The 27,711-nt window shown below is 32.7% G+C and overlaps 2 protein-coding genes across 14 annotated transcripts in view; both read left to right on the forward strand.

Annotated features, from left to right (window-relative positions):
* The window catches only part of LOC110992394, a 189,640-nt gene extending 172,006 nt beyond the window's left edge, over window positions 1–17,634 (forward strand). For all 3 annotated transcript variants that reach the window (XM_022258199.2, XM_022258201.2, XM_022258200.2), the window contains 6 exons: window positions 12,395–12,573; window positions 13,075–13,226; window positions 13,674–13,878; window positions 14,348–14,509; window positions 14,631–14,728; window positions 14,940–17,634. In XM_022258199.2, coding sequence (XP_022113891.2) covers window positions 12,395–12,573; window positions 13,075–13,226; window positions 13,674–13,878; window positions 14,348–14,509; window positions 14,631–14,728; window positions 14,940–15,174 — 1,031 coding nt within the window. In that variant the 3' untranslated portion in view covers window positions 15,175–17,634. The remainder of the gene's footprint in view (window positions 1–12,394; window positions 12,574–13,074; window positions 13,227–13,673; window positions 13,879–14,347; window positions 14,510–14,630; window positions 14,729–14,939) is intronic.
* Window positions 17,635–18,904: 1,270 nt separating this feature from the next.
* Window positions 18,905–27,449, forward strand: LOC110992464 (serine-arginine protein 55). Of its 11 annotated transcripts, none has more exons than XM_022258301.2 (11): window positions 18,905–19,048; window positions 19,757–19,895; window positions 20,162–20,232; window positions 21,138–21,236; window positions 22,088–22,175; window positions 23,607–23,680; window positions 23,987–24,166; window positions 24,481–24,579; window positions 24,892–24,927; window positions 25,146–25,259; window positions 26,640–27,449. In XM_022258301.2, the coding sequence occupies exons 2-11, from the start codon at window positions 19,770–19,772 to the stop codon at window positions 26,845–26,847; spliced, it is 1,095 nt and encodes a 364-aa protein (XP_022113993.2). In that variant the 5' UTR covers window positions 18,905–19,048; window positions 19,757–19,769; the 3' UTR covers window positions 26,848–27,449. The 11 variants fall into 11 exon arrangements, with proteins under 11 accessions (XP_022113993.2, XP_022113994.2, XP_022113995.2 ...); XM_022258302.2 differs by lacking the exon at window positions 18,905–19,048 and adding an exon at window positions 19,134–19,214; XM_022258303.2 differs by lacking the exon at window positions 18,905–19,048 and adding an exon at window positions 19,379–19,401.
* The last annotated feature ends 262 nt before the right edge of the window (window positions 27,450–27,711 follow it).

Genomic DNA, 27,711 nt, shown 5'->3' on the forward strand with positions numbered 1-27,711 from the left:
ACATAATACATATAACGATTAACTTTACAATTAAAGCATTTACAAAACGTTTCTTATGAGTGTTGAACTAATAATAGTTTTGTCTTAGTATATGTGTGCAAAAATCTACTTATAACGCGTTAAATTTATTTCTGCCATCTCCTTTTTAAAGATTGTAATAAGTTTAGTCGGATAATATGCACTCCCTAATTATTTTTCACATCAAATTTATAGTCATGATTTACTATCGGAATATACTACAAGTCTCTGTAAACTTAATGAACTTATAATTTGATTGAAATTTCTTGACCATAAATATTTTTTATGATTTAGTTTTTGACTGCCTAGCTAAAATACTTTATTATTACTTAAGCTGTAATGCTATGACAGTATTTAAAATGACGTAAAAGTGAGATAAATTAGGCTAAGTGCTTTTAAAATGCTTTTACTCGATGATGCTTAAGAGATAACACGGCTCATAAATAGGATTTCTAAATATGTAACACAACTTGGAGTTGTGTGTGTCGTGTGTTTATTTTAGCTTATAAACGTTACCCTTTATACACGTACAATAAGTCTCAAGCTTTCGATTTTTTTGTTCTGATTGCAAATAAATACACGTGAGCAAGCATTCTTTAATTGATTCGTAAATTAATAAGAGCATTAGAACAATTGTCAAAGACGGTAGTTGGCTATCGAAACGCGACATTTCTAAGACTGAATGTTAATAATATTTAATTTAAAAAAGTTTACATGTTTACATTCACGGTACCATCATATCGATTGGCGGAATTTAATAAAAAGATTAAAACGCTTGAATCCTAAATAAATTCGATTATCACTCTTGTTCGTATCGGAAATTTAATTGTACTAAAGAAGACCATACAACATTCTTCATTTTTCTAGTTAACCAAGACATTTTAATATATATTAAAATGTCAACATTCAATTGGTTTCGTATATAAAATGTTTCCTATCAACAAGTTATCATAATGTACGTGCAGTGCAATGACAAGAACAATCCTTAAAACTCTTTATTTCAAAGACAAATAAAATCATTTTTATTCCATTGGATCATAGCTATGACATCAGCTGTGTAAAATATAGAGTAAACATTAAATTCTAACGATGCACTAATAAAATTTACATCAGTTACATTTAGATTTGTGTACGGATCCATCGTAAAATGGTGTTTAAGATCGTAATTGTTGTCAAGAATGTTAGAAAATCTAGTCGATGTGAGTATTATTTTTTAAATTCTCTTTACTAAAAATACTGATTTAGTACATTTAACAATTGTCCTTTTGTGGGTTACAATGATTTTTTTATAAAATGCAGTTACAATATTTTTTGTAACCCAATTTCTCAAGCATAAACAATGCTCTTGCGACATCATGAATCGGTATATTCCATCTTTTGGCTGGGCATTCAAATAAATAAAATATACGAATGAAAATCTTAAGTATACTTTTTGTGCTATTCATTGACGTCTTCAGTATGAAGTTCTAGTCACAGACCAAAATTATCTAATAAGACTAAGATTTGTACTTAACATAGTCAAAAACCAGACATCACAAGGTCAAGGATTGTTTAAATATATACGTAATCTTTTTAGGATAAATAATGTCTTTGGTCGATGACTACACATTGGAATAAAATATAAAAAAAGTTACCGACCACGTCCACGACTAGCGAAACATTGATAATTAATGTAATAAAAGTGCGAACGATTCAAATTACGGGGTTAAATACTCTTAACATTTAGGGGGATGAAAAATATATGTTGTCCGATTCTCAGAAATATCCAATATGCACACAAAATTTCATGAGAATCGGTCAAGCCGTTTCGGAGGAAATTAACTACAAACACCGCGACACGAGAATTTTATATATGTATTAGATTTTTATTTATCTTGCTTATGAATTATTTTGATGAACAAGTCCTCAGTACCGGATACGGGTAAACCTAAAACCATCCTCTTTTTAAGAATCAATCAATATGGCTTTGTTAAAGTAAAACATACAAACTCACTTTTTCATACATATATTGATATCCATTGCGAAATTTTTATTATTTAAATTGCTTGAGCTATTTTTTATTCATCATCAATATTAATGATTTCACAAAGATTTCTTTTCTGTTCCCATTTTATTTAGCGTTGTTGGTTGCATTATAATCGGGATTGATCCGTTTTGCGTTCTTTTTATAAATATTTTTACATTATCTTTTTCTATCAAAAATCAATACATAAAATAACAAATAAATACATAAACGTTAAATGTTATTGTTTTAAATCTATAAAGCGATTGTATTGTCAAGGCGATATTCAATCGCCTTAAGCGCTTAACCAGTTTTAAACAAATTGTAGGCGTTTAGATCAGCTGTGACTGTCGCGCGAGACACACGTGTCCGTTGTGGCTATAAATCGCGAGTGATTGTATGTCTTGTGTATATTTTACATTTACCAGCATTCGAAGAAAAGTATTCAAGAGAAACTGGATGCGCATGAGTGATTATACTTTCGCTAAACGCGATTCTATTAAAAATTCGAAATTCAAATCGCGTAATACCACAGTAGCGGTATAGCACAATGCTTACAACCTTCGTAGAAATAAAATCAAAGTTAATATGTATTTTTTACGCCTTATGTTTCGTAAAATAATATTTTTACAAATGCGGATCGTATTTAAAAATGCATTTGTCTCATGAAAAGTCCATTACTGCTCAAATTCATAATTGGATGAAATGACCAGTCATTGTTAGTAAACAAGCTTATGTATGCGTTAAAAAAAGTAGTGCTGATAAAAATCATTGATAGAAATAAAATGAAGGGGAATTTATAGAAAATTAGTTGTTACGATGAATTATTGATGTAAAACCAATTTATTAAAATCCGGGTCGTAAAGAAAGAGTTGTGCAACAAGTTTCTCTTTGTTGGTTACAACGTGACATCATCCAGTCCAGTTTCGTTTTTCGATAATCCTTCGAAATGTCTTTTAGTACAATTATTTTATCCATACAGCGCTAAGAGGCGAGTAGGAGTTTTATATGTGTTTTATTATTATTTTTCACTGACCAAAACCGAAAGATGAGGTATACAACCGGCCGCGTAGGATGTTCCTATTCATTTTTAATAATATAACATAAGGCAAGGCTCATCTGATGTTAAGTGATACAGCCGCCCATGGACTCACATTGCTAAAAGGCTTAAAAGTGCGCTGCCGGTCTTTTAAGAATTGGTACTGTTTTTCTTAAAGTCGAATTGGTTCTGAAATAATTCAGGGGGCAACTTGACCTCACAGTGGTGATGCACGTCAACTACATAAAAACGTTTTTTAAATATAATTGAGTGGATGGAAATATACTGTGTGGATGGAAGTATAATGTGTTAACAAAATTTTCTGATAAAATGTCCCGTTCTCTTTTGCCTCTTTGTTCACAGGCGAACTTAAGTTATACTGACTGGTGGCTTTTATGTCTATCGCATTAGTTTGTTCAATTTTTATCTATATAACGATGACATCATCTCTAGTCTATGACTAAAACCTACACACCCCTTTTAAGGTGAAGCTTCGTCGTGCTTAGATTGCTTTTTTCGTAAGACAAAAATAGGCACTCTATTTCGATGTAAAACAAGAATTTGAAGTGCTGCTAAGATTTTATTTTCGTCTTGATAAAAATCAATCACGTTGTGTAAACATATATAACCTTCTTTTGAATGTCACGAAAATCTTGAAGTAGGTACGCGATAATTACTTCTTGCTTTGATAATGAATCTTTACAAATACTTTAATTTAAAGAGTTCGATAAGGGTTCTCAGTCATTCTTCCGTGTTTAGATAAAATATATTATATAACTTTTATTGTTTTACAATTCTAATCAATTATCGCTGTTAAGTGTTGTATAGTTATCTTGATTCAAGTATTTCCAAAAATTTTAGATAAAATACAGTCCGTCGAAACAGATTCTTTTATATTTTATTGTATAGTAACCCTACACTGATAGCTTAAAAGGGTTATTTTTATATTGATATTACATTCTTGGATGTAGCAAAAGCATTCGCTTCTTGCGATAACCTTTGCGATTTCAATGTTCGCATTAAAATAAATAATTGATTCGAACTATTTTTTTGTTATTCTAACAATAAAATATAATTGGTAATTTAACCTCCTGTCTCTAAATACAAGTGATATAATATATTTGTTCGTTGAAATTAAATGAAAGGCTTTTATCAATCTTAAAAATGGCTCAAACTTTTACAAAACAAGTCCCGTTAAGTTGCATGTCCAAAGCTGGCATTGCCAAATTTCTGCCAGACATGCAAATTCAAGTAAATATCAACCTTCAGGCTTTCGCAATACATACCCAAATCGCTTATACTGACCCCCAGTATCTGGTAACTGGTTAAGAAAAGTTTTCAACTTGTCAGTTGAGTTGCGGTTTTTGCCCCTAAAGTGAACCATTTTAGGGAAATTTTAATATACAACTTTTGTTCAACTACTCGACTCATATTTTGTTCACGACTGTCTTTACCACTGAATTTATCTCTCAACAATTGCCTATATAGTATATGATATCCAATTTATTAAAATGATTATTTAATTCTGTGTGAATGCGTGATATACGTTTATCAAGAATCTCAATGTATGAACCCTTATTAATTAACAGTCATCTTCCTTGTAAACCATTGATGTTCAATTTCATTTCTCAATGCAAAGGTCGTTGCACCATCTTCGTTTGAAAGCGAATTTCCAACATCTCTATATTTAGTATATACCATAATTAGTCAAATCCGTTGCATTCGAGATGTATTTACATGTAGGTTTATGAAAGTAGCAACAGCCAGGTTTAGTTTCTACTTGTTACCTAATCACTGTTCAGAATAGTACTGCTGAAATAATTGTTAATTGAAGCATCAATAATCTTCTATTCGAGTTTAAAATGTGAAATATGATACATTTCACATCATGAACACGTTTTCAGAAGATTCAATCAAATATTCTATTGTTTAAAACTGAACTGAATAACTATTAAATTCAGTCGTGGTCTATGATGGTTTGACGTGTCTTGATTAATTCGATTATTAATTGTAGCCGTCTGTAACGGTTACTCGACCGGCTATTCTAGTTCATCCCGTTTACCGCTAGACTGGACTCTTTTTACTCTTTCAAGATGCATTCTTTTGATTTTCTCTTCTTTACAATGAATACCACTTTATATGGGCATCTTATATTTGATTTATTTATTTCGTAATCCTACAGCTAATATAAATTATATATAATAAAATCAAATTACACTAAGGATATAGCCAAAGATGAAATACATAATATTAACAAAAAAATTCAATCATTTATTAAAGGAAAAATTCAATACTAAGTAAAACCGAAATTGGCTGTGTTGTGTGGTTGTAAAAGTGTGTGTGAGGGTGTATAATATGTGGGGTGTGATGATGCAGGTGATTTTGCGCTATAGATATTCTTAATAATATATGTAATTGTTTTATTAATCTTATCCTAAAAAATAAGATTACGTCACATATTATATAATTAAATTCGCGCACTAATTATTGATCAAATAAATATAGACACAAATGTCAAAGTCACTCTCTCAGCAGTTATAAAAAAGAGAGATTTCATTGTGACGTAAGTATCGTGCGCATCCATTTCTCTCAGATTATAATCGTAATATCAATTAATCTTTATGACTTTATTTATCTTTACTGCTAAATCTTCAGTGCTACACGGGACTTTTACCTACGCGTAAAAATATGTTATACACCATACATATAAAACTTAATTATTTGTATCATATAATAAGTAGATTTTTCATTCAATATTAGCTGTATCTAAGAAATGTGCAGTACAGTTTTGCAATAGATAAATGTTTCGCGATTGTATTGTTTGTTTTGTCTGGCTCCATTGAAACAAGAATTGTACGCATTCGACTTCGTTGCCTTTATGAAGCAGACGTCTGCATTGCGTAGCATTTTATCGCAAATGTAAATATCAAAATTAAATTCGATATTTGAATAGTGACTGTAAGTGAAGTGAACTAATGTAAAATGCTATAGACTTGTGAAAAGTGACTGAGTAAAAATGAGTACAGTGGTTACAGTGACCTCGAATGCAAATAATGATGGTGTTGGTAAGTTTCCTATTTCAAGTAATTTGGCAAGTCAATGAACTTTAATTGAATGCTATTTTGCGAAAGTAATTCATTTACAAATTTTTCTTTATTTCTCGAAAAACTCTAGTCTAAACTAGTTTATTAATAATCATTATTATTTTTAAGTTAATAATTTACTTATGTTTATATGCAAATAGTGTTACCTAAATATAACAAAATAAGCACAAATTATCAATGAAATATTGAATTAAAAACAACTTAGCAATACAATAATATGTATTATAAGTTAATCTTAGCACTGGCTCACCCACGTTTTAGCCCACGTACAGCCATCTTAAGACTTAACGTATTGCTAATAATCATATTTACATGAACAAGGTAATATTCTAAATACCCGTTTGTTAAAGGACCATTCTACTTTCTGTCCAGTCTTGTATTTCTTGTATAAAAATAATTTAATAAGAGCTGGTTCAGAAATACCTGTCACCAATCGGCATTAAAACGATTTACACTAATGAAGAACACTTAGTTATATACCAGTAACCGAATATTGCCTGCACATTAACGCCATAATGTAATAGATAAAGATAAGTCATGATGTAAGTATTATTTTGATAATGAATGATTATGATCAACCTAAATTAGGTTCGAAATTCAAATATAGTTTAAGTAGGTCACTAAGAACAGACGCAAACTTTTTCTGAACCGATTATAATCTGTGTTGCAACTGCAACTCTTGCGCAACTCTTGGCAAAAACGATGATGGAGATGGCTAATTTGGACCAATGCAAATAACGGACACATATCATTATTTCTTCGACCGCGACCGTTAATGCTAGGGCCTTTCCATTTATCCTAGACGGTGAAGCTCTAGCTCGCAGCCCCTGATTGCTTGAGGAATCAAAAATAATAAATATCGAAATTTTATGGGCATATCAGCACCCCATACTTGCCCAAACTCTATAAGTCCTCATGCCGCTCATTGTATACAATCGACCTGAAACTGCAATTGCTGCACCCTGCGACGGCCTAGGCCTATTGAACCTGTATTACGGCCGAGCTGAGCTATCAATGCTCTTCAGGAAGATATGAAAATTGCATTAAAAAAATTGACGAAATTCGAACAATAATTGTAAGTTCCACCGTAAAGCCACAAATTACTGTAATTCTGAATAAAGAATTGACACAAACGCGGTTTTTACAATAGTTTTCGTCTCGGTTTAATCTATTACATAATAAATAATGCAGTTATTTCGATTGATTAACAGTAATTCTCTTACGTGATACAATGAGTTATGCAACTTACCATTACAATCACATGGCGCGCTCCTTTTTGAGAGCTATACGGTCTCGTCTTGTGAATTAAAATTAATATCTAATTAAGTTTATCGACCTACTTGAATTCCGATCTATATTTTTCAACACAGTGCATGCAAACAGATTCGCTATTAATAAGATTTTTTTTTAACAAAGACTGCTTAAGTATAGATAATCATAAATTATCGTATGGAAGAACGTAGGAACGGACGCGTTTATAAAGAAAAAATAATTTTCATATAATTTTTTTTAGCATTAACGGCAAATGTTGTCATAGAGTACCTGCACTTATACATGCAATATGTAATTCATAAGACACATTCAACAAATAAAAAAATAAAATTCATAAATTATTACTGTTTTATTTTTAATATTAAAAATATTACATCGGGGTCACCTTCAGATACACTTTGTCATGTAACATCACAATTATAATCAAGCAATTTTTTACCGTAACATACTAGAAAAAAGGCATAGTTTAGCGCGTAATAATTAGGTAGCATTTGTTGCACTAATGTCTATCACAATCTATTTGTATCGTAGTTTCAAGGCAATTGGCACCTAGCTCTCTAACAATAAGCACTTTAAAACCGTGGCAAATTTTCGTCATCTGTGCTAAATTAAATTGGACCTTGTACCGCTGTAATAAGCGTGACGTTAGCGGGTTTATTAGTGAGTGCAGTTCTAACCTTGCCGCCTCGTCGACTCCCGCGCATGATCGAGTTGACAGTGTCATAATGGATCGGAATTACCTCCCGCCTTACCCAGGTAGTTTAAAATTTATTATATTGCAACTTCCTTTATTGTGTGTACAGTTTTTTTTATAATCTATAAAACAATTATTATTTTTATTATCTTACTAAGGTTAGAATCTTTTTAAATCGGTTGAAGTTATATATGTATAAATTTTAATTTATCCAAGTTTTCACTCAATGAATATTCACCATTAAAGGTGTGGCTACACCTTCTAGCTATAAGTATCACATATTCTATCAGAATTTATTTGCTTTCACCTCTTGAGGATGTGTCGTAATCGATCCGATATTTCCCCGTTTGCGAATGTTGATTTTTATTTATTGATATGTTAATCTTAAAATCGCTTAAAATAAGGGTAAATTATCGTACAAACGTACAAATATTATTGTTGATGTTATCGAATTAAATTAATTAATATCAGCGTAATGCAAAGTCAATTAGAATTACAGCTAGGACCTAATATTTTATTGACCCAATATTTTACTCGATATAGGTTAATTATAATATATTAAACACGTCATTAGATAACCTCATTAGGTCAATTATTCAAATTATGTTTTAAAATTATGTAATGAGTTTAATTAAAATCGATAAAACTCGTTATACTGGTCTTTTGTTGTGAAATTTACTTTTATATGTTCACCAACCAGAAATTATAAAGTTATATTAGTCTGTGGATTAAACTGTACTCTGTACTATATGTTTATCTGTAGTTTTACGATTTATTTTAAAAACAGAACAAATTATTATCATCTTCAACGCTTCCATTTTGTAATTCTTTATACGGTTAAAGGTTATAAGGTAATTAAAAAATAATAATAGTTATTGGTTTCTCTATTATCTGGATACAACAACTTTTTGTGTATTGTATACACACTATAGTCTCTAGAACGGGAAGAAGTAATGGATTCTGATGGACGACGTCCACGGTACATAAATTGGTTTCCTGCGGAAAGCAAATTGGTTCAATATCAAAACTGGTACTCGAAACAATTTTGCGTCTCGATGACAAATCCTGTCTGTGAGTCATCGTAAATACAATTGCGGGTAAAAAATTGGGACGCTTCTAAAAACCCGTTTTTTTCAGTTAAACCAGTATTCCAGGTTTAAGAGTATAATTTTCCCAGATTGAAACAATTTACTTACAAAAGCATGTCAGGCACGCGAAAAAGCATTTATGGTAGTAAAAAACGAATCAGATTATTTTAAAAATACGAAAATAAATACCTTTAATCCCATTTTCCAATCGCGAAATATTGTATTTAATGGTATTTCTAAACAGAAGTTTTGTTTTTTGTAACCTTCCTCGCTAGTGAATTTAATTATTAAACTGAAATGAAACCATATATGGTTTCATTTCGGCTTGGCAAACTTATCACAGTTCATGTATTGATTTATAAAAGCTATCACAACTTTCTAAAAGGGTTTTGTCGCGCCTTTGTAATATCACATGTTTTTTTTTCAATAAAATATCAAATAATATCGTGGTCCTTAAATCCCAAATATAAAAGAAATATACAAATATGCTTCTATATATTGTCACATTTTGAGGACTTAAAGGAGAATTCTTAAAACTTACTCAAAAACAGAAACATTTTCAAATACATGTAATTAATCGAATCTTCATATAAGTCATTTAATATTATTTTAGTTTTGTTACTTATCTAGAAATCCTTCAGATTACGCATCAGACAAGTTCATGGACCCAGTGACATTAACAATGCTATTTTAAACTCGACTAAGCTGTACATATCTGCTTAAACCATGCTCAAACATTTAGGATACTTAAATGATTGTTTACTTTAAACCCATATTTATCCATTTATTTAAAAATCTGATATTAAATAAAAATAATATTTAATTTAAATATTTAACTACGCAGATTTGTAGTTTTCTACACACAAGATTAAAATTTCTCTAAAAAATTTAAGTTATCTTAGTTAATGACAGTTTCGATATGAAAATTATAATATTCAACTATTTATTAATTTGCGTTAATCTTAAACAGAATTAGGGGTGTATACGATAACTTATATGACTCTTTAATATGTTCGAGAGAATTTTTAAAAAGAATATTGTACTGTCTCATTTATTATTTTATTATTGTAAATCAAGTAAGTAAGTACTTTAATTCTGTATAATATTAACTTCTATCTTTTATGCTATTACTCTTATAAACAATTTGTTTCATTTAGAAATTGATCGTTTATCGAGAGATTGGTTTAGTTCATATCCGCTTTCAAGTAATCGCGGAGTCCCGACTTTGTACTTATATTTTCTATAATTATCAACAATGATAAATGTTATTGGCGTAAATATTATAAGCAATCCATATAATGTCTTATTACGTATGAACGCAAATTCGGCTACAAAAAGCAACTATATTATTGCATATTTTTCACATATTCTTATACCAGAAGGGATCCCGTAAGCCCCAAATCGGGTATGGATTCACCTTTTAAAATCTTTGTCGGCACTTGGAGACCAATCAAAGCCCGCAGGATTTATTTCGGATGCACTGGGGGTTTTCTACTATTATATATGTTCCCCAGAGAAATTATTGTACTTTTGATTACTATCAAACCTTCGAATACTAATTTTCATGTCGAAATCGAAGTATAAATTCTGATTTTTCTTATTTATACTCTATCCTTTATTACCTTATTTTGTATTAAGGAATTGGCCGAGGCCAATAAGCATTTTTAATGTATCAACTGACAATCTATGATTTTGATCATTTGAAGATACTGAGTCTTTTTGTAAAGGCGAATGAATCACTTTTCTAGAAACTTAGGGCCTTATACCATCAAATTAACATAAGGGAGTGTTGCAGTAACAAAGGCAGCTGCATAACATTTACATTTGTGAGTATGTTGGTTGGTTTCCTGCCAGAATTATTTGGCATTTGAGGTCGACAATTGTGACCTAGACTTTATGTTATGTCATGCCAATTACTTACATAAGAGCACTATAGTGTATGCAACATCACTAAAAACATTTTGAAGTCTATAAATCAATCGATATGCGATCGAAGTGAAAAATGGTAAATAACGGGTTCAATTAAAGTCATTTGAATTTTATTAATAATTAATTCACGTACATTTTAATATTGACGTCAACCATTTCAAGGTTGATAAATTCAAGTAAACAAATTAAGTATTATTTACTTTCTTAGCGAATTTAATAGTTATATTTTATGTAAATGTAACTACTTAGATGGGTTCGGTTCAATTATTACCAACTGGAGCTCAGCTTCTTGAAAAATTATAAATGATTATTAAATATTAAATATATAAAAGCTACTAAACGGTGAACGTGTAAATACACAGAGACTTGAGTCTTCCTTGTAATATAAAGACTGTATTTATGTTATGTAAATGCGTTTGCAGTCTATTTCTGTTTGAACGTTCGCCTTGAATGCTACTATACAAATTTAGAACAGTCACACATAATAACACGTAAATTCTATTCAATTTTACTCATATATATTATTCATAGCTCGATTCCTTTCAATTTATAATATTGTCGCATAGTATAGAAAATATCAAATGTAAGAAAATACAAAAAAAAAATGTGTTTATCGGCAAGAATTAATTTACATGCCTATCAGGTGTTAGGTACGAACGCCATTATAATTAAAAAAGGCAGAGCGGGCTAGATACAATATTTTAACTACTACTGGAAACATTGAATAATTTCGCTATGAGTTTTCAAAATTGATATATTTTTTTTGTAAAAATTTTATTAGCTATAAATCTTGTTAAGTATAATACACACAAGAAACACTTTATTAAAATTATATAACTTTCGTGTTTATATATATTTTTAATAACCACAAAAGCTATATTTTACAAGGCTACAGCATATACCAAGTCAAGGTTCAAAGTAAATTAGCCAACCACTAATAAATATTTAATTAATGTTTAAATAAAACGTACTTGAGTAAATATGTAATCATATTAGGTAAATATAGGTTATACACTGCCTTACAATTCATTAATATCCTTTAAACAATTGACCATCTCCGTCAAATAAAGACGTATGTATGACGACAGTAGCAAATAACCGAGTTTAATCATGTTCAGATAATATATTACTTTACTCACGAGCACAGATAGAAAAGTTATTTTAAAGCTGAGTAGAAATATATATACATAATTATGTTATCCCATCCGCCGTTAGATTAAAACTAACATTATCTTTCGTTCCAAACAGCGGTATCTGCGCGATGGTCGGCGCTGCGAGCGGCTGCAATACGACGCGGCGGCGCACGCCGATTGCGCCGCGAGATTGCAGCCCTGCGCGAAACACTTGACGAGGTCTGCGAGCCTGGAGATTGCGCTCCCCAGCCGCACACCAGAGCTCAGTTACACAGACGGATTGAAGAACTCAAGGTACAATTAATTACTATGATGCTGGTTAGGGCAGGCTTATTTCTGCTATCAGAGTTCTATACTCAAAAAGCACTTGTTGTTATGGCGATCGAACCAGGGATTAAAACTACTCTCGCAACTTAATTAACTCAATTGATAATATTGTCTTTTATTAACATAATTTTTACACATTTAAAGAAAAACACTTATAACGGATTGAAGTTATGTATTTTAAACTTATAATTATTTAAACATAATTTTAAAGTCACCGTGATCACGCACGCTGTAAAGCACGCGAAACGTCGGTTAAATTTAAAATTATGTTAAAATAATACATAACTTCAATCCGTTAAAAGTGTTTTTGTTCAATTGATAATATCAAAAATAGAGTCACAATTATTACTTTTTCCAAAACCTCACTAAGGCTTCGGCTGGAAGGTTCTCTCAAACATACGAAAGAAGGAGTTAATTTATTTATTTAGTATTTGAATGTACTTCATCTAATGTTTTGTATGTTTATAGGAACGTCTATCACGTCTGCTTGAATGCAAGGTCTCAATGCTGAAACTGACGGTTTCCGTTCGACGTGCACTTGGCGAATTGGAAACTGATGAATGTGGCCTTACTACGGACTTGACAGCTTTATTAGCCGCTTGGGACGACGCACACCAGCGGTTAGCAATATTTTTACCATTTTGATCAGTTCAGAAAAAATGTAAATCAAATAATTAGACAAATTTCAATAACATTTAAGAGATGTTAAAACATTTTTTATTTATGATATTTGAAATTCAAGGGTTGTGAATTTAAGTTTAGTATTGCCTTCAGAGCGACGAAATCACCCTTCCACGTATTAAATTGCATAACCATATGATAGAAGGGTGTAATGAAGACATAAGTGCTTTCTTTTCTACCCAGATTATGTATCAAGACCCATATTAGGAAGCGAGACAATTGAAATTTAACAATACGTTTATTGCCGATGCGTGCGAATTAGAAAATTTAATGGCTCGTGTGAAAATGAAATGAGCCTTATCGGTCCATCGTTTCGTGACAATTATAATTGGGATCATTTATTTAATCATTTGTAGTTCTATAAAGATATGTTTGTGTTTTTACAGCACATCTAGTGAATTACTTTCGCTAGAAAAAGCGGTGAGTGCATGGGCGGATTGGGAGAATGCGCTTCGTGAATTGCAAGGAGCATTACGTGGTGACTTAACCACACTGCAGAATTTACGCGATAAAGGATCTAAAATTGAAGATCAAAGCGAAGTAGCCGCTCAAATCAAACAACTGGCTGCTTCGTTAATTGACAAGAAGAAGGTAAACATATAAGACGTTAATAAACATTTTTTTTTAAATAAAATAGTGTTAAAGACATTTTTTTGCCTAAAGAACCATAAAAATCTGCTTAGAACAACAAAAAACACTAACAGAAACGTACCATAAACTTAAATTTGTTAATTTATGTTTCGTCAAGTATGTAATATTCTAATGAAAAAAAAAAATTGAATGTTTTTGATTTTGAAATCTCTTAGTATAGTTTTGATTAAGAAGTTGCTATACTACTACACTCTAGTCTTATATACTTGTTGTTATAAATATGGTACTAACATAAATGCTGTGTACCGCATATTAAGGCCAAGTGTGGGGCCGGGATTTATGAACAAATAATTTATCCTGGCATAATACTTAAAGTATTAGTAATAGTTAAATATCATTAAGTATTTTTACGACACCTATGTATTCTTTGTACATCTTGTATGTGTACCTACAATATGTTTTGTTGCAGGGTGGTTCCACATGCGACTCGCTCTCAGATTCCGGAATATCGGATGGTGATAGTGAAAATGCAGGCGGTCGTGCTCGCCGATTAAGCGCTCTACGTGAGTTGGCCAAACGCTTGCAGGCCGCTCTAGCTCCGAACTCGCCTGCTCATAGAGCTATTACTAAGGTACAGATAACTAATATACGGAAAAAAATGTTATTTTAGTTAATGGCCTGGATATATTTTAGTTTTTATATTGAGTTAAATTTTCGGCGACTTACTTTTATGAAACTATTTTTTATTGCAGCGTATGGAACAAACCGAGAACGAAGTGAAAATTTTGCAAGAATCTTGTCGTGCTTTAGTGGAACAAAGCATTCCTGATCTTAAAATCGAAGAAGACACGTAAGTTTTAAATATTTTTTATTTATGTTCAAGATCTAATATTTATTAAAGTAGAAGCCTTTTTATATTTATTAAGAAGCACATTTATAATAAGGAGATTTCGTTAAATTAAAAAAGATTACTATATTGAATTCAATACTTAAACGAAATTAACGAATCCCAAAAATTAAAGAATTTCAAAAAACTAAATATAATGAAAATGTTTTTTCAGTGATCAAACCGTCATTGTAACCAGCAAGACTGGCTCTGGTGATCCAGACTTTAATCCTCGCGGCGGGTGGGTGTGGCGTGTACTGCGTTCATCTATTCCCATTCAACTATGCCTCGTGGCTTTACTTCTAGCCGCGTGGCTCGTAGAACGGCCAAGATGTTGTGACGCACTGAATTCATTAGCGCAAACATTGACGCCGCAACTGCGTTATGTTCGTGGGCCACCACCAGTGTGAGCATAGCACAAAACCGTCCATAGACAACTAATAATAAATTACAATGAACGCTGATACGGCGAATCATGCAATAGACTATGGAAATAAGCACGCGACTGAAATATCATGATAAAATCTTGTTATTGAGGTCTATGGATTGGGAATATGTCAGGAAACGACTTCGACAGCTGTAAATTTTTAACTTACTCGAATATCTTTATACTTTATTATAATGAGGTTATGCTGCCTTCCACGCTTGAACAAATACTCGCATAAAAAACGCGTAAGGTTGAATTAAGCGTGGATTCTAAGGCAGCGTTACCTTCGGTAATTTGCATTTGCAATAAAAATATGCTAATTCATAAGAGTAGATAGGGAAGACAGTAAAAAAAATCTTAAAATGACGAAAAAACACCCAGAGGTGTACTAAGATAATAAAATTCGTAAAAACCATTAAATTGGTTTAAGGTTGTGACATGAAACATCAAGTTGTGTTACTTTTATATTTTTGTGGTTGGATGAGAGGTTTTTTCTGCCCACAGACAAAATATATAACGTCTGTGGTTTGTGTGAATGATTAAGCTAATGAGGTAAACAGACTTTCACGCATTATTTTTAAAACTACATTAAACAACATGAGAAAGTCTGTGAGTTTTGATCTAACATTGTATTTATTTATGTTGACATAAGCGACCAGTTTTTTTAATGGCTGCAATGTCTAGAACTAAATTCGAAAAAATATCATCTGTATCAGATGCCGTTCAAACTAGGTTAGTTTACTAACGTGACAGATAGGTCCCCTATCAATAAGCATCTAAAGTCAAAATCAAGTTTGCCTAATAGAACAGCTCATAAAACTAGATATTGCCTTAAGATACTTAATGAATGTAACCATAATTTAGTTAAGCCTACTTTAGTACAATTATTTAAGAAAGTGTGGAGTGCGCCATAGGTGACTCTCTTGATGTACCTCAATAGATTTTTCGGAATGCTGTTTTTAGCTATGACTCAAGCCGATTTAACTGAACTAGACATAATTTACATTACGGTGGTTGTACACTCTGCTTTCGTCCTATTGAACTCTTGGCGGAAGCACTTTAGTACCCTCATTTATTAATTAATGCTGTAAACATCACTAACAAAACATTTGACTCGGACCAAATATTAAGCACTCGGCGGGAAATCATATACCACCTTCTTGCTCTCGACTAGTAATAGTCTCGGCGAGTCTGTGCATTCTGAGTAAATATACGATCGTGTTAAATGACGTATTGTTTAGAGCAGTTAAATCGGCTTCCTTTACATACATATTATAACTACCTTACCATTTTGAGGTGGTTATGCAAAGAGGCCTTATTAAAATAAAAATATGGAAGACTGAATAAGAAATATCATTTCATTAATCAATATTAAATTGACAATATTTATGTAAAATACATAAATATTGTAATCATGATTCAATGACTTACAAATAATTTCAATTAAGGTGTTTCAAGTTATTGCATAGTCTTCATAAAGTGAAACATTGTAAGTAGCTCCGAAATTTGATTTTGTTTTGGTTACTTAATTCTATAATATATATTGATTTTGCTAATTCTCTGATTGAAATAGTATTAACTCCCATATATTGTTACAATCTTGTAATTTAATTTAATATATTGAAATTGAATTAGTGTTTATTTATATTTCAATTAATATAGTATATATTATATAAAAATACCATTTGAATATTGTTATAATGTCAATGATTATTATAGTTGGGCAATTTGCAAGACGTAAATGAAATTTTATTGTAGACTATATATTTTGCCATATCATGTTTCATAATATATGTATTAAAAAGTTAATACAACATTTAAGAGTTTTTAAAGTAATAGCCAACAGAAGACTAGAATTTTTGTAATAGCTAAAATCACAATAAAAACAGAACCATATTGTATGTTTTGTGGTGTGTTGTGTGCTTTGACATACTTATGTATAGAAAGTACTGACAATATTTTTATATAATATTTTAAATTTACAAGTAAATTGCATGTGGCTTTAAATAATACTAACATTTCTATGAATAAAGTTTTATTGCCACATACGATTTTTAAAGTCAAAAATTCATTGTTATGATTGTCTTTGTGTGTATGGCGCATCCTTATGAATGTAATACGATTATTATTTAAGTTATATCTCTGTAGCGAGAGATGACTAAGGAAAATTATAAAAAAAAAATTAAAATTAATGACCGCCAGTATATATTTTTTTATACTAAGACAAATAATCGCTGCAGAGTAAGTAATTTTTTAAATAATTCACTTAAGGCGGTTACTGCCTAAATAGTGTGTCATATTTCTTTAAGCTTTTTATCTTAATTTTGATTAAGCTTGTAGAGAGTATGATCATGCTATAATGTGCATTTAATTTTGTAGCAATGGAATGGAGTAATGTAAAGTAGGCTTTTTGGAATGGTGAATAAAAATTGGTTTTCATTTTTAAATTGTGTTTTATTATTATCTATTAAGTGAAATACAACTCCTTACTCCTTATAATCCATGTACACGTGAGTTTCTCTTCAGTTTTAGACTATTAGGAAAATGCCCAAATTTATTCAATCTAGATTGGAATCAATTTAACAATACAAACAAAATATTGTAATTAGCGTATGCAAACCTACTCATCTGGGTCTAAGTGTAAATGTGAGAGCCCAACCGGTTGTGATACAGTCCGGGCCGGGAGCCTTCCTGAGCTTGAGCCGCGCGTCAAGCACGCTCGGCGGGAAGAAGAGTACCTCTCCGTCTGCCGGTGAAGGGGCGCCTAGATGCCGCTGTTGCGCAGCGTCTCTTCACGTGATTTGGCATACCGGGCCATAGGCCATTGCGCCCAGCATCCCGCATGATGCGAACGAACATGCGGCTGACTGAGCCCGAAGGATTAAGTCTGACTCGTTTCTTGATCCTATCGGTATTGCGATTGCGCGCTCCACCGCTTCTCCCGAATCCCGAAGGGTTACAGGATAGGCGGAGCGGACGTCTCCAAGTAGTAGCTTCAGCCGGTTTGTGACTGCACCTCAGGGCAACTATTACGTGCTTTTCAAATAAAGCCGGGATAGTTTATAAAAATAAACTCGGGTCCGGATGCGCGCAATCGACACATACATTGCGTTAGACGGCCGGGCAGCGATTGGCGAATGACCTTTGAACTTTGAGCATATCGCTGGAGCTGGACACTGATATGTTGGCGTTTAGGACTTAGGGCCCTCTAGTTCTCAATTCCATAAACAAATATGCTGTCTTCTTGATTTACTGATTTGGAATAATAGCGCGGCTTGTGTTCCGAGTAGCAGTTGCACGGCGTGCGAATCGATTTTTTTGTAATACAACTTTAAATCAGTCCAGGTTGTTTGATTGCTGCAATTGTACATCAGCCAATTCATCTTCCGGTCAAAAGGATATTCCGTTAACAAAATAGTAATTCCGCATATTATTATTATATATAATAATAATATGCGGAATTACTATTTTGTTTGATGCCCTAAGTTATAACTTAGGGCATCACTTCTGCATCAATCAATTTATTTTTTTTGTTTAATAATTTTAAACAATTAAAATCTTTGGAGTTACGTAGAAACAATGTAACTTTCAATTTAGATCTACATACATGGATCATTTTACAATTTTCGAAAATATTTTTTATGGTAACACTTATTTGGTTCATAATGTTGGCATCCATCCGTTCCGCTTTGTTATTCTGTTATTTATAGTCATCCTAGTCTGTACTCTGTGTATACCTATTACCTAGCTTGACTTCCTTTTTCCGATATCGTGTTATTCGGCTTACATCGTGATTTTGTGGAGCAGTGTTTTCATTAATTTCAATTTTTGTTTACTTTTAGCGCTGGCTTTATTTGGTAAGTACAAATTTATTTTAATTATCTAAATTCCCTATCATCATCTGGTAAAAATTATAATAGTGTTAATGTGAGAGCCGAGTAGTAGTAAGTGATTATTTTAGACTTTAGTGTCGCCGACCGCCATATTGTGAAGTCTGATAACCGCGGCGTGTTGAGGTCTTCGGTAGGTTACTTTAAATAGTTTTAAGTTGTGCATTACTTTCAACAACGTCAATCTCTTTTTAAAGTATTTTTGCCTTATTTATGTACCACTTATTATTTGCTATTTAATTAAAGTTACTACTGAAATTCATAATAGCGCGTGGTGACAAGCGCGAACTGCCGCCATTCCACGTTCCTATACTTTAAAGGTTATCGATTTTAAGTAATAAGTAACGTTGTCTTAATTCCGGTGTGTGATTTACCCGATGAGCGTATTTAACATTAAATTGTGTTGTTATAATGTAACTTTGTAATCTATTTTCTCGTAAATATACTAAACTAAATACTAGACTTTCCAATTTTTAAATGAGTTCTCTTGTTTTTGAATGACGTGTGTATTAATCAATATATTATAATATAACATAGTTTAGCATTTTTAGAAAGCTAGCTATGTTCAAAAGAGCCAATTACCGGTAAATAATCCCTTTAACAGCTATTCAATACTTCATAAAATTTTTATGATGATTAAAGTCATCAATATGTTCAATACGCATTGTATTTCAGATCATCACAAAAAATGGTTGGCTCCAGGGTCTATGTAGGTGGTTTGCCCTTTGGGGTTCGTGAAAGGGATTTAGAAAAGTTCTTCAAAGGATTTGGAAGAATCAGAGATATCCTTATCAAGAATGGCTACGGATTTGTGGTAAGTGTACATATTGTGTAACAACATACAGCGTTTAGCTTTTAGAGCTGCGTTGACACTTTTTAAACTATAAACATAAGTGAAAGTATATTAGAAATGATTAACATTATATAAAGTTTGGTTATTATGAACTAAAATACTTCTAGTACCACTACTATTATTTATTGCTGCAATATTTATTATAGTATAGTAGTTATAGTATAAATAAAAGTTGATTAATATTATGTTATGCTTAAAGTTTGACAAAAGCTATTAAATTTTTATAGGAATTTGAAGATTATAGAGATGCAGATGATGCTGTTTATGAGCTCAATGGAAAAGAATTATTAGGAGAAAGGTAATTATTATCTTTCAAAATTTCATAGATACTAAACTTAATTTTATTGTACTTATGAGTAGATATTTGAAAATTGTTAATGCTATTGCTATATTCCTAGTTTTGTTTTTGATGGTTAAAAACTATGCTTGGGACAAATTACTGTTTTATAGAAACTCAGTTTTTTTTCTCGTAGTAGTTTATCTTGAACCTAAAATTAAAATCTACTTAAAAAATGTGATCAAATAATGCTGGTTTAAAAGTATTATGTGATAGCATGACTAATAATAAACTTTTTTATCAGCCGGCTCCACATTTTGAAAGAAGTGTATGGAGGACGGATCATTTTATACACTATGAAGAATGAATGTGACTGAATATTATGAGGTTGAATGTTTTGACAGAATGTACATTTTTGTTTTGAATTGATAAGATTTTTCTTTTTCATACCTATTTGATACTCTTGTTCTGGTTCATGGAAAAACCTAATCAGGTTGTTATTATAAAATATACAGATGAAAGGAACTGAACTTGTGGAAGGTGTGGCATTTTATTTAAATAATCTAATGAAAACTCGTAGTTTTTTTGCTGACTTTAGACTTAGACTAAAATGAATTGAACACTAAAGAGGGCTTCAACATGGCATGACATTGACAGAATAGATTTCCTGAAGTCAGAGTACTTATTGATAATCTTTGTTTGGGCACAGCGTCTGCCATCCAGGTATTTCTATGATCGACTGGTATATTTGAGAGTTGTATGTATGCGAGGTGTAAGTGGGGGCGCGGTGTATAACATCGGGGGTATGCTACAGGGTCGTGGTGGAGCCGGCGAGGGGCATCGACCGCAGCGCGGACCGCTACCGGCGTGACCGCTACTACGAGCGGGACCGCGGCCGCTCTCGTTACGAGTGAGTATTGTTGTAGGGTGAGCGTGGAGCGGGCGCGGGGCGTGCCGAGGGGTGCAGACCGCTGGCGGGGAAGGGACCGAAGGGCCCGACCGCAGAGGCCTCCCAAACCACCCGCGTCTGTATACTGCCACGCTTTACATGACACACCTTACCTTCAGCTAGGGGACATCACCACTATACAAATTGTATTCATCTAATTGTGTCCTGCTACAAGAATGTACAGTTCATATATGCAGTAACTAAAGCACTCATTGACACCTAAAAGACAATTTTAAAATTACATAATATATTTATTAAATAGGTTCCATTGCACAAAGATAATCTAACAAGTAGGTGCTTATAATTCTTTTCAAAAATATCATTTACTACTATCGCATAATGACATTTACACATTACAAATTAATTTTACAATTATTGCAGCTTGTATTCGTAAGTAATCATAATAATTGTTTTTAAATGGCAAACCTTTAGGAGGTATATACCTAGCAAAAATAACAGTTTGTATATTTTATTTGGAAGGGTAAACCATTTTTGTGTATGTATTCATATTTCGGTATATTCAAATGGTTTTATAAATAATAATATAGATTTTTCATTCTTTATAAAATAACAATGTTTAAGTAAACTATGTATGACAATCACACTTGATGGGGAAGTTTACTAAACACTGAATTTAATAAATTAATTCAAAACTATTATTTCAAAAGCTCAGAGTTAAAAATTTTCCTATACAATAGTTATTTTTGATCTGAACCCCAAGAACCTCAAGCTCAAAATACTGAATGAGTTTGTCAATTGCAATCATTTAAAATTCAACCTTACTGTTCAACTATTAAAAACATTGTTTGTCAGTTATCAAAAATATTAGATTAGATTATTTTTATAACTGATCAATAGTTAAACAATAAGTATAAATAGATTTTTTATCATAGTCTCTCGACATTTATGATAGAATTTCTATTACAGCAACGACAACAATTACAGATATGGGCCGCCGACGCGTACCGAGTATCGGCTAGTCGTCGAAAATCTGTCAAGCCGCATTAGCTGGCAGGTAAGAGAATGAGCAGAACCGGCTCCATCATCATCCATCATTCACCCCAGGGGCAGGACTCAGGGCAATCCAATACTCATAGCTGAGGGCTTGGTTATCTGTGGCTTGGAGCACACGTGGCAACTAGGGAAGTCGGGAACCGATATCTATCCGTGGTCAATGAGGAAAACCATCGAAGACATAGAAACGATGCAAAAGGAAGCATACCGTGACAGTAGATCGATAAGACGGCCTCGTCGAAGACGGAATACCAATCCAAAGATGACCCGGACGTACTAGAGCGCCGTTTAAATTAACAGTAATATAAAATATAAATTTAGTAATAAAAATATTTTTTATTAACAGTTACAATCATATTTTCTATTTTTGTTAAAAAGACATGCGAGCTCATTTTTTTAAATAACGACAGAAGGTGGCGTTTCTGGCCTGTGCCCTTCCACGATAGCCCGTGTGCGATGTGATCTGGATGTTAGGAGGGATAACGGTGTTGGCGCCCGCTACCCTTGAGGTTCCCCTGGCTTGAGGTTGCCCGGACCCCGTGTGCCGATGGCCTCAGAGGACCCGACCCCAAGGTAATGTCAGGGGGGCACTACAGGAGCCGTTTGTGCAAACCCATTGTAAATTCATTCATCCTGTCATTTTCCTTATAGCGATCTAGTGGCTATATTGGATTTTTGTTTTTAAGTGTCCATACAGCTTTTCGTAGATTGTTCTTCCCGGTGTCATTGCTTGAGGAATTGCAGAGCTGGATGAAGAACATAGATGGAATCAGGAATTGTTACCAATGCCAAGAAGGCAAAGTTTCTCGTACTTAATAGAACCTGAAAGATTTTATGGAAAACCATTGACTGTTGATCTGAGCTGAATACTCTGAAAGGAAAAATATGGATAGTTACCGATCAGCAGAATATATTAAGACTACAATGCCTACAGAAACCACAGAACGCTGCAAGCTGACGCCAAGAAGGTTGAGAACAGAGATATATATAGAAGAAAAAAGCAATGTTGAAAAGGACAATGAAAGACTGGTGGAAATTATTGGAACAAGGGAAAATTGATAAGTTGAGGAATGAATTGATATCGGAGTAGAAAACATTAAGAGGTGAAGACTACAAGACGACTAGAGTAAGGCATCCTAGATGATAAGATATTGGAATTCAGTTTGGACATTTTAAAGGCTTTGTCTACGAAAGCAATGACCTAGTGGATAACTGTTTACGAAACTGTATTTGGCACAATTTAATTTTGTTTATCACCATCAGGTTATCATGGCAGGTATCGTAAGCTAGATTGGATTTTTCATGATGATATCGTTTTTAACCATCTTTCGGGGCTGACAACCTTGATGACACTTTCGAAACTGACGACATTCCTTATTATTTATTATATATATTGTTATGTATCTATCTAACATGTACTATTGGTTGACAGGACTTAAAGGATTACATGCGTCAAGCTGGCGAAGTCACTTACGCTGATGCGCATAAACAACACAGGAATGAAGGGTGAGTTTTTCTTTACATTAAAAAAGTCAGTACTAGTTTCCAGGCAATCACTAAGTTTTAGTTTTATTGCCTGTACAGTTTTTGTAGTCACGTTTTCTATTTGAACCATATCATGGGTTTTATTACCTGATTTGCTTGTACTTTACCAAAAGTAAGGTCTTCTTAGGTTACTTTTTATGATGATATCGTATTTTTACCATCTTTCGGGGCTGATTACCTGTGAATTATAACATTTACTCTGAGTTACAAACCTTTTCAAATTAAATGTTATTATATGCAACATTTTCTAATTAATATAAATTTCAGTGTCGTTGAATTCGCGACCCATTCGGATATGCGAGCTGCTATTGAGAAGCTTGATGGCACAGAACTGAATGGCCGCCGTGTTCGTTTGGTGGAGGATCGTCGCTCTTCTCGTCGCAGGTCACGATCGTCATCCAGCCGCTCCAGGAGTCGCTCCCGTGACCGTCGTCGATCACGATCGAGGTAATTTTCCTGTGAAAAATGTAGATTATAGACTATCCGAGAAATAGGCTCTCATAATAAACCTGATATTAATCAATTGGTTCGCGGGTATATGCCACGCTGAGTCTAGACTGTCAAAAGGGGGTGGGTACCCTATATATTATTATCGCAGCATACAGTTTTCAACAGCATATATGAAATGATGATATTGTTCTTTAACCATCTTTCGGGGCTGACACCACTGACTGATAAACCTAACACTGAAGCTATTTGTCACACTTTTGATATATATATTTAATTATATCGTCATACTTCAGAAAATCTGTATTTTTCAGGTCCCGTTCTCGCCGTTCGTCCAAGAGCCGCTCTCGCTCTAGATCTCGCCCGAAGAGCAAGAGTCCAGTGGCCAAGTCTAGGTCCAGATCTAGATCTAAGTAAGTTTGGTATAAATCAATTTGCGATTCACTAAGACGAGGTAGTTACTTGGTAAAAGCATCGAATTCTTACTGACTAACATGTTATGAATAACATAAAGTCGCGAAAGTTAGCGAATATCAAGCGTCTTGGTGGATTGCACCATTTCAATGTCACAAATTAAGTATTTTGAGAAATGAATTTATCAATTATACATTCATTTCTTGATATTTCAATATCCCCGAAGATATGCATGTACTGATAAAATTATATCATACCTAAATGCGCAATGCCCGGTTTCAATGAAATTAATATACAGTTTATTTGGCTAGGTGTGTAATTTCAATCGCTGAGCAAAACTTAAAATCGTAAGTATAAAGTATATTAGATATTGTATCTCGGGGTATTTATTGTAGTTTGTGTTACCGTGTAGTTTTTCAACATTTCTCTTTAAAACGTTTGATGCTTATCGCGAACATCAAAACAAATTTCCACAATGAAGGAATTGAAATTACATAGTGCCAAGTAACGAAACGTTGAGAAACATGCAAGTAGTAGTAGCTAGCTAATAATCCCGGGCGCCTAGGGAACGCAGCCGCTCTAGATCGGGCTCCAACAACGAGACGAGACAATCGCGCTCTCCGGTACGCAACGAGACCAACGGGAAATCTGCTTCACCCTCGCCCAAACGCGAATCCAAGTGAGTACACGTACTATGGCCCCTATTCCATATCTAAGCCTACTTAATTATCAAATGTCTAGATTTGAAGTTGCTTCAAACTATTTTAAATATTAATTTTGGAATACAACCCTCAAGTTATACATGATTTAATCTAGATTTTAGAATTTGGGCCTATAACAACCTGCTTGTGTTTAGGTGCTGATATCCAAATTTAATAGTTGCATGGATTTTATACTAGCTAGATAAAATCTAGGTGATGCTGTGATAATTATGGTGGATAAAATTAAGAAATGTTGATACAGTTCTCATACAGATTGATAAAATATAAAAATAAAACCACAAAATTTTAGTAACACAAATTGTAAGTCATCAATAGTTTTGGTATATTTTTATGTAAAATGGGTTCTTACATGATATGCAACTGCTTATAATTTGTGAAAGCATATTAACATTTCTTATGTGTGTGACTGACTGTATTTATGTTGGTCCTAGAGACTTACTAATACTAAGTTACTTTACTATCTGTTCTCTAAGTGTTATTCTATAGTTGATTAACATTATTTATCTGAATTAAACATGTCAACTTTACATATAGTGAATGTTCTGGGGGAATAGATGTAGCTTATGTTCTTATTGTAGTTTGTCTTGTCATATTTGTTGTTTCAAAGTAACATAAGTGACGAGGACAAAGGTGCTTGGGACATTTTGTATGTATATGAATAACATTAATAGCAATATCTAATTCACATAGTCAAAAAACGGTTACATTACAATACCTGAAGTACATATTTAGAACTATTAAAATTCTTTTAAATTCAGCATCCAAATTATGCACAAATGCAATGCAAAAAAGGCATTATAGCAACCATTTAACAGAAATTATTTTAATGTAACAAATATCTTAACGCAAAATTAGTTTATTAACTTTTGTTATGTTTCCTGCTTCGGAAGGGATCCCACCAAAAGGTGAGCTGTAAAATAATTAATACCCCACATTCCCTTATTTACAGTAACCTCGTAGCTTTATTAAATTTACATTTGTAGAAGTGTATGTAACTAAACTATGTAAATTGCATGGTTTCGGTGTAGAAATGCTAATTTTAAAAGCATGTGTACTTTTAATCAAAACTAACTGTCTTGAAATTTTTCTTATTTTAGGTATATTTTTATTGGATCCTGTTATTCTGCATAATTTTCTCATGCAACTAGATGTTCCATTAATACTAGTTTTTACATTATTTTACTGGGAAATAATATTGTAAAAATGTAGCCCGTAAACATAACATTACATTTAGAACACTAAAGATTTTCGTCGAACTATAGCCATTGTCAATAAAGATTAAAAAACATACATTTGCGGTAAGTTTTTTGTATTTGAAATGTATTATTGTTTTATAGGGAGCGCTCACGTTCTCGCTCTCATAGCAAGGAGGCTGCGTCGCCAAAGCGAGACGAGGGTAAAGTAAGCAAGTCTCGTTCCCGTTCTCGCTCCGGATCCCGTTCAAGAAGTGGTTCTCGCGAGCGTTCTCGCTCGGCCTCACCCCGACAAAACGGAGAGTCACAAGAACGCCGTAGCAACGACCGCTCACCCAGAAGCGGTGAATAAGATAAATCGCACGATTTACTTTAAACAAGACCTCTTGATTAATTACAAAGTTTTATTCTGCATTCAATTTTTATCAATTATAATTTTTATCTTCACAATGTCATCTATGTCATTGACCATTTAGGAAGTACGACTATCGTAGCAGATATTAGCAACGGATTGGGAATGAAAATTTTTACATTAATTAATAAGGAGGCGATAATAGGATACTAAAAGTATGAATGTTCTCTTTTTGTTAGTAATCTACTCTATGTATGAACGATAAGGGTTGCCAAACAATTGTGTTACATGTAACTATTAAATCCTAATGGACAATCATCAAACAAGTTTTGGGTCTGCTGAAAATTGATGTTATCTCTTAGTATGAAAGCCACAAGTATTTTACAGTCTGTTTGTGGTTAGGACTAAACTTTGTTCCATGAATGAGATATATTACAGACTATATACTTTTAATTTGCAAGAACCGTACTAGATATACTTATGGCAAAATATAAAATTTACTATTAACAAAATTTTGACAACCCTCTAAATATAGGTTAAGATAATTTTGTAAATATGGTTTTCGATTTAAGGCACCAAAAATAAAGTATTAAGATTACAAATTGTTCATTTTATTATGTCCATTATTAATTAATTATATTATAGAATGCCAATATATATGTACTTATTGGTAACACCAGGTTGGCTTTCTCTTTATAACCTAAAGTCAAAACCATTACCATATACATTTCTTCATGCATTTATTGATTTAAAGTATAGTGTAGTCACTGGTTATATATAAAACAGTATGTATAGGTATATAACAATATAGCAACTGTCAAAACAGTGTCAATTAAAAAGAAAATAACTTATCACAGATCAATT

The sequence above is a fragment of the Pieris rapae genome, chromosome 6 (assembly GCF_905147795.1).
Source record: "Pieris rapae chromosome 6, ilPieRapa1.1, whole genome shotgun sequence".
Classification (NCBI taxonomy): domain Eukaryota; kingdom Metazoa; phylum Arthropoda; class Insecta; order Lepidoptera; family Pieridae; genus Pieris; species Pieris rapae.

Excerpts from the sequence above, each read along its gene's own strand:
- LOC110992464 (XM_022258296.2), top strand. The coding sequence starts at position 19,643 with ATGTTCAAAAGAGCCAATTACCG. Across the intron at positions 19,666-19,756 it reads TTCAAAAGAGCCAATTACCG|ATCATCACAAAAAATGGTTG; the intron begins GTAAATAATCCC and ends ATTGTATTTCAG. Across the intron at positions 22,176-23,606 it reads CAAGCCGCATTAGCTGGCAG|GACTTAAAGGATTACATGCG; the intron begins GTAAGAGAATGA and ends ATTGGTTGACAG.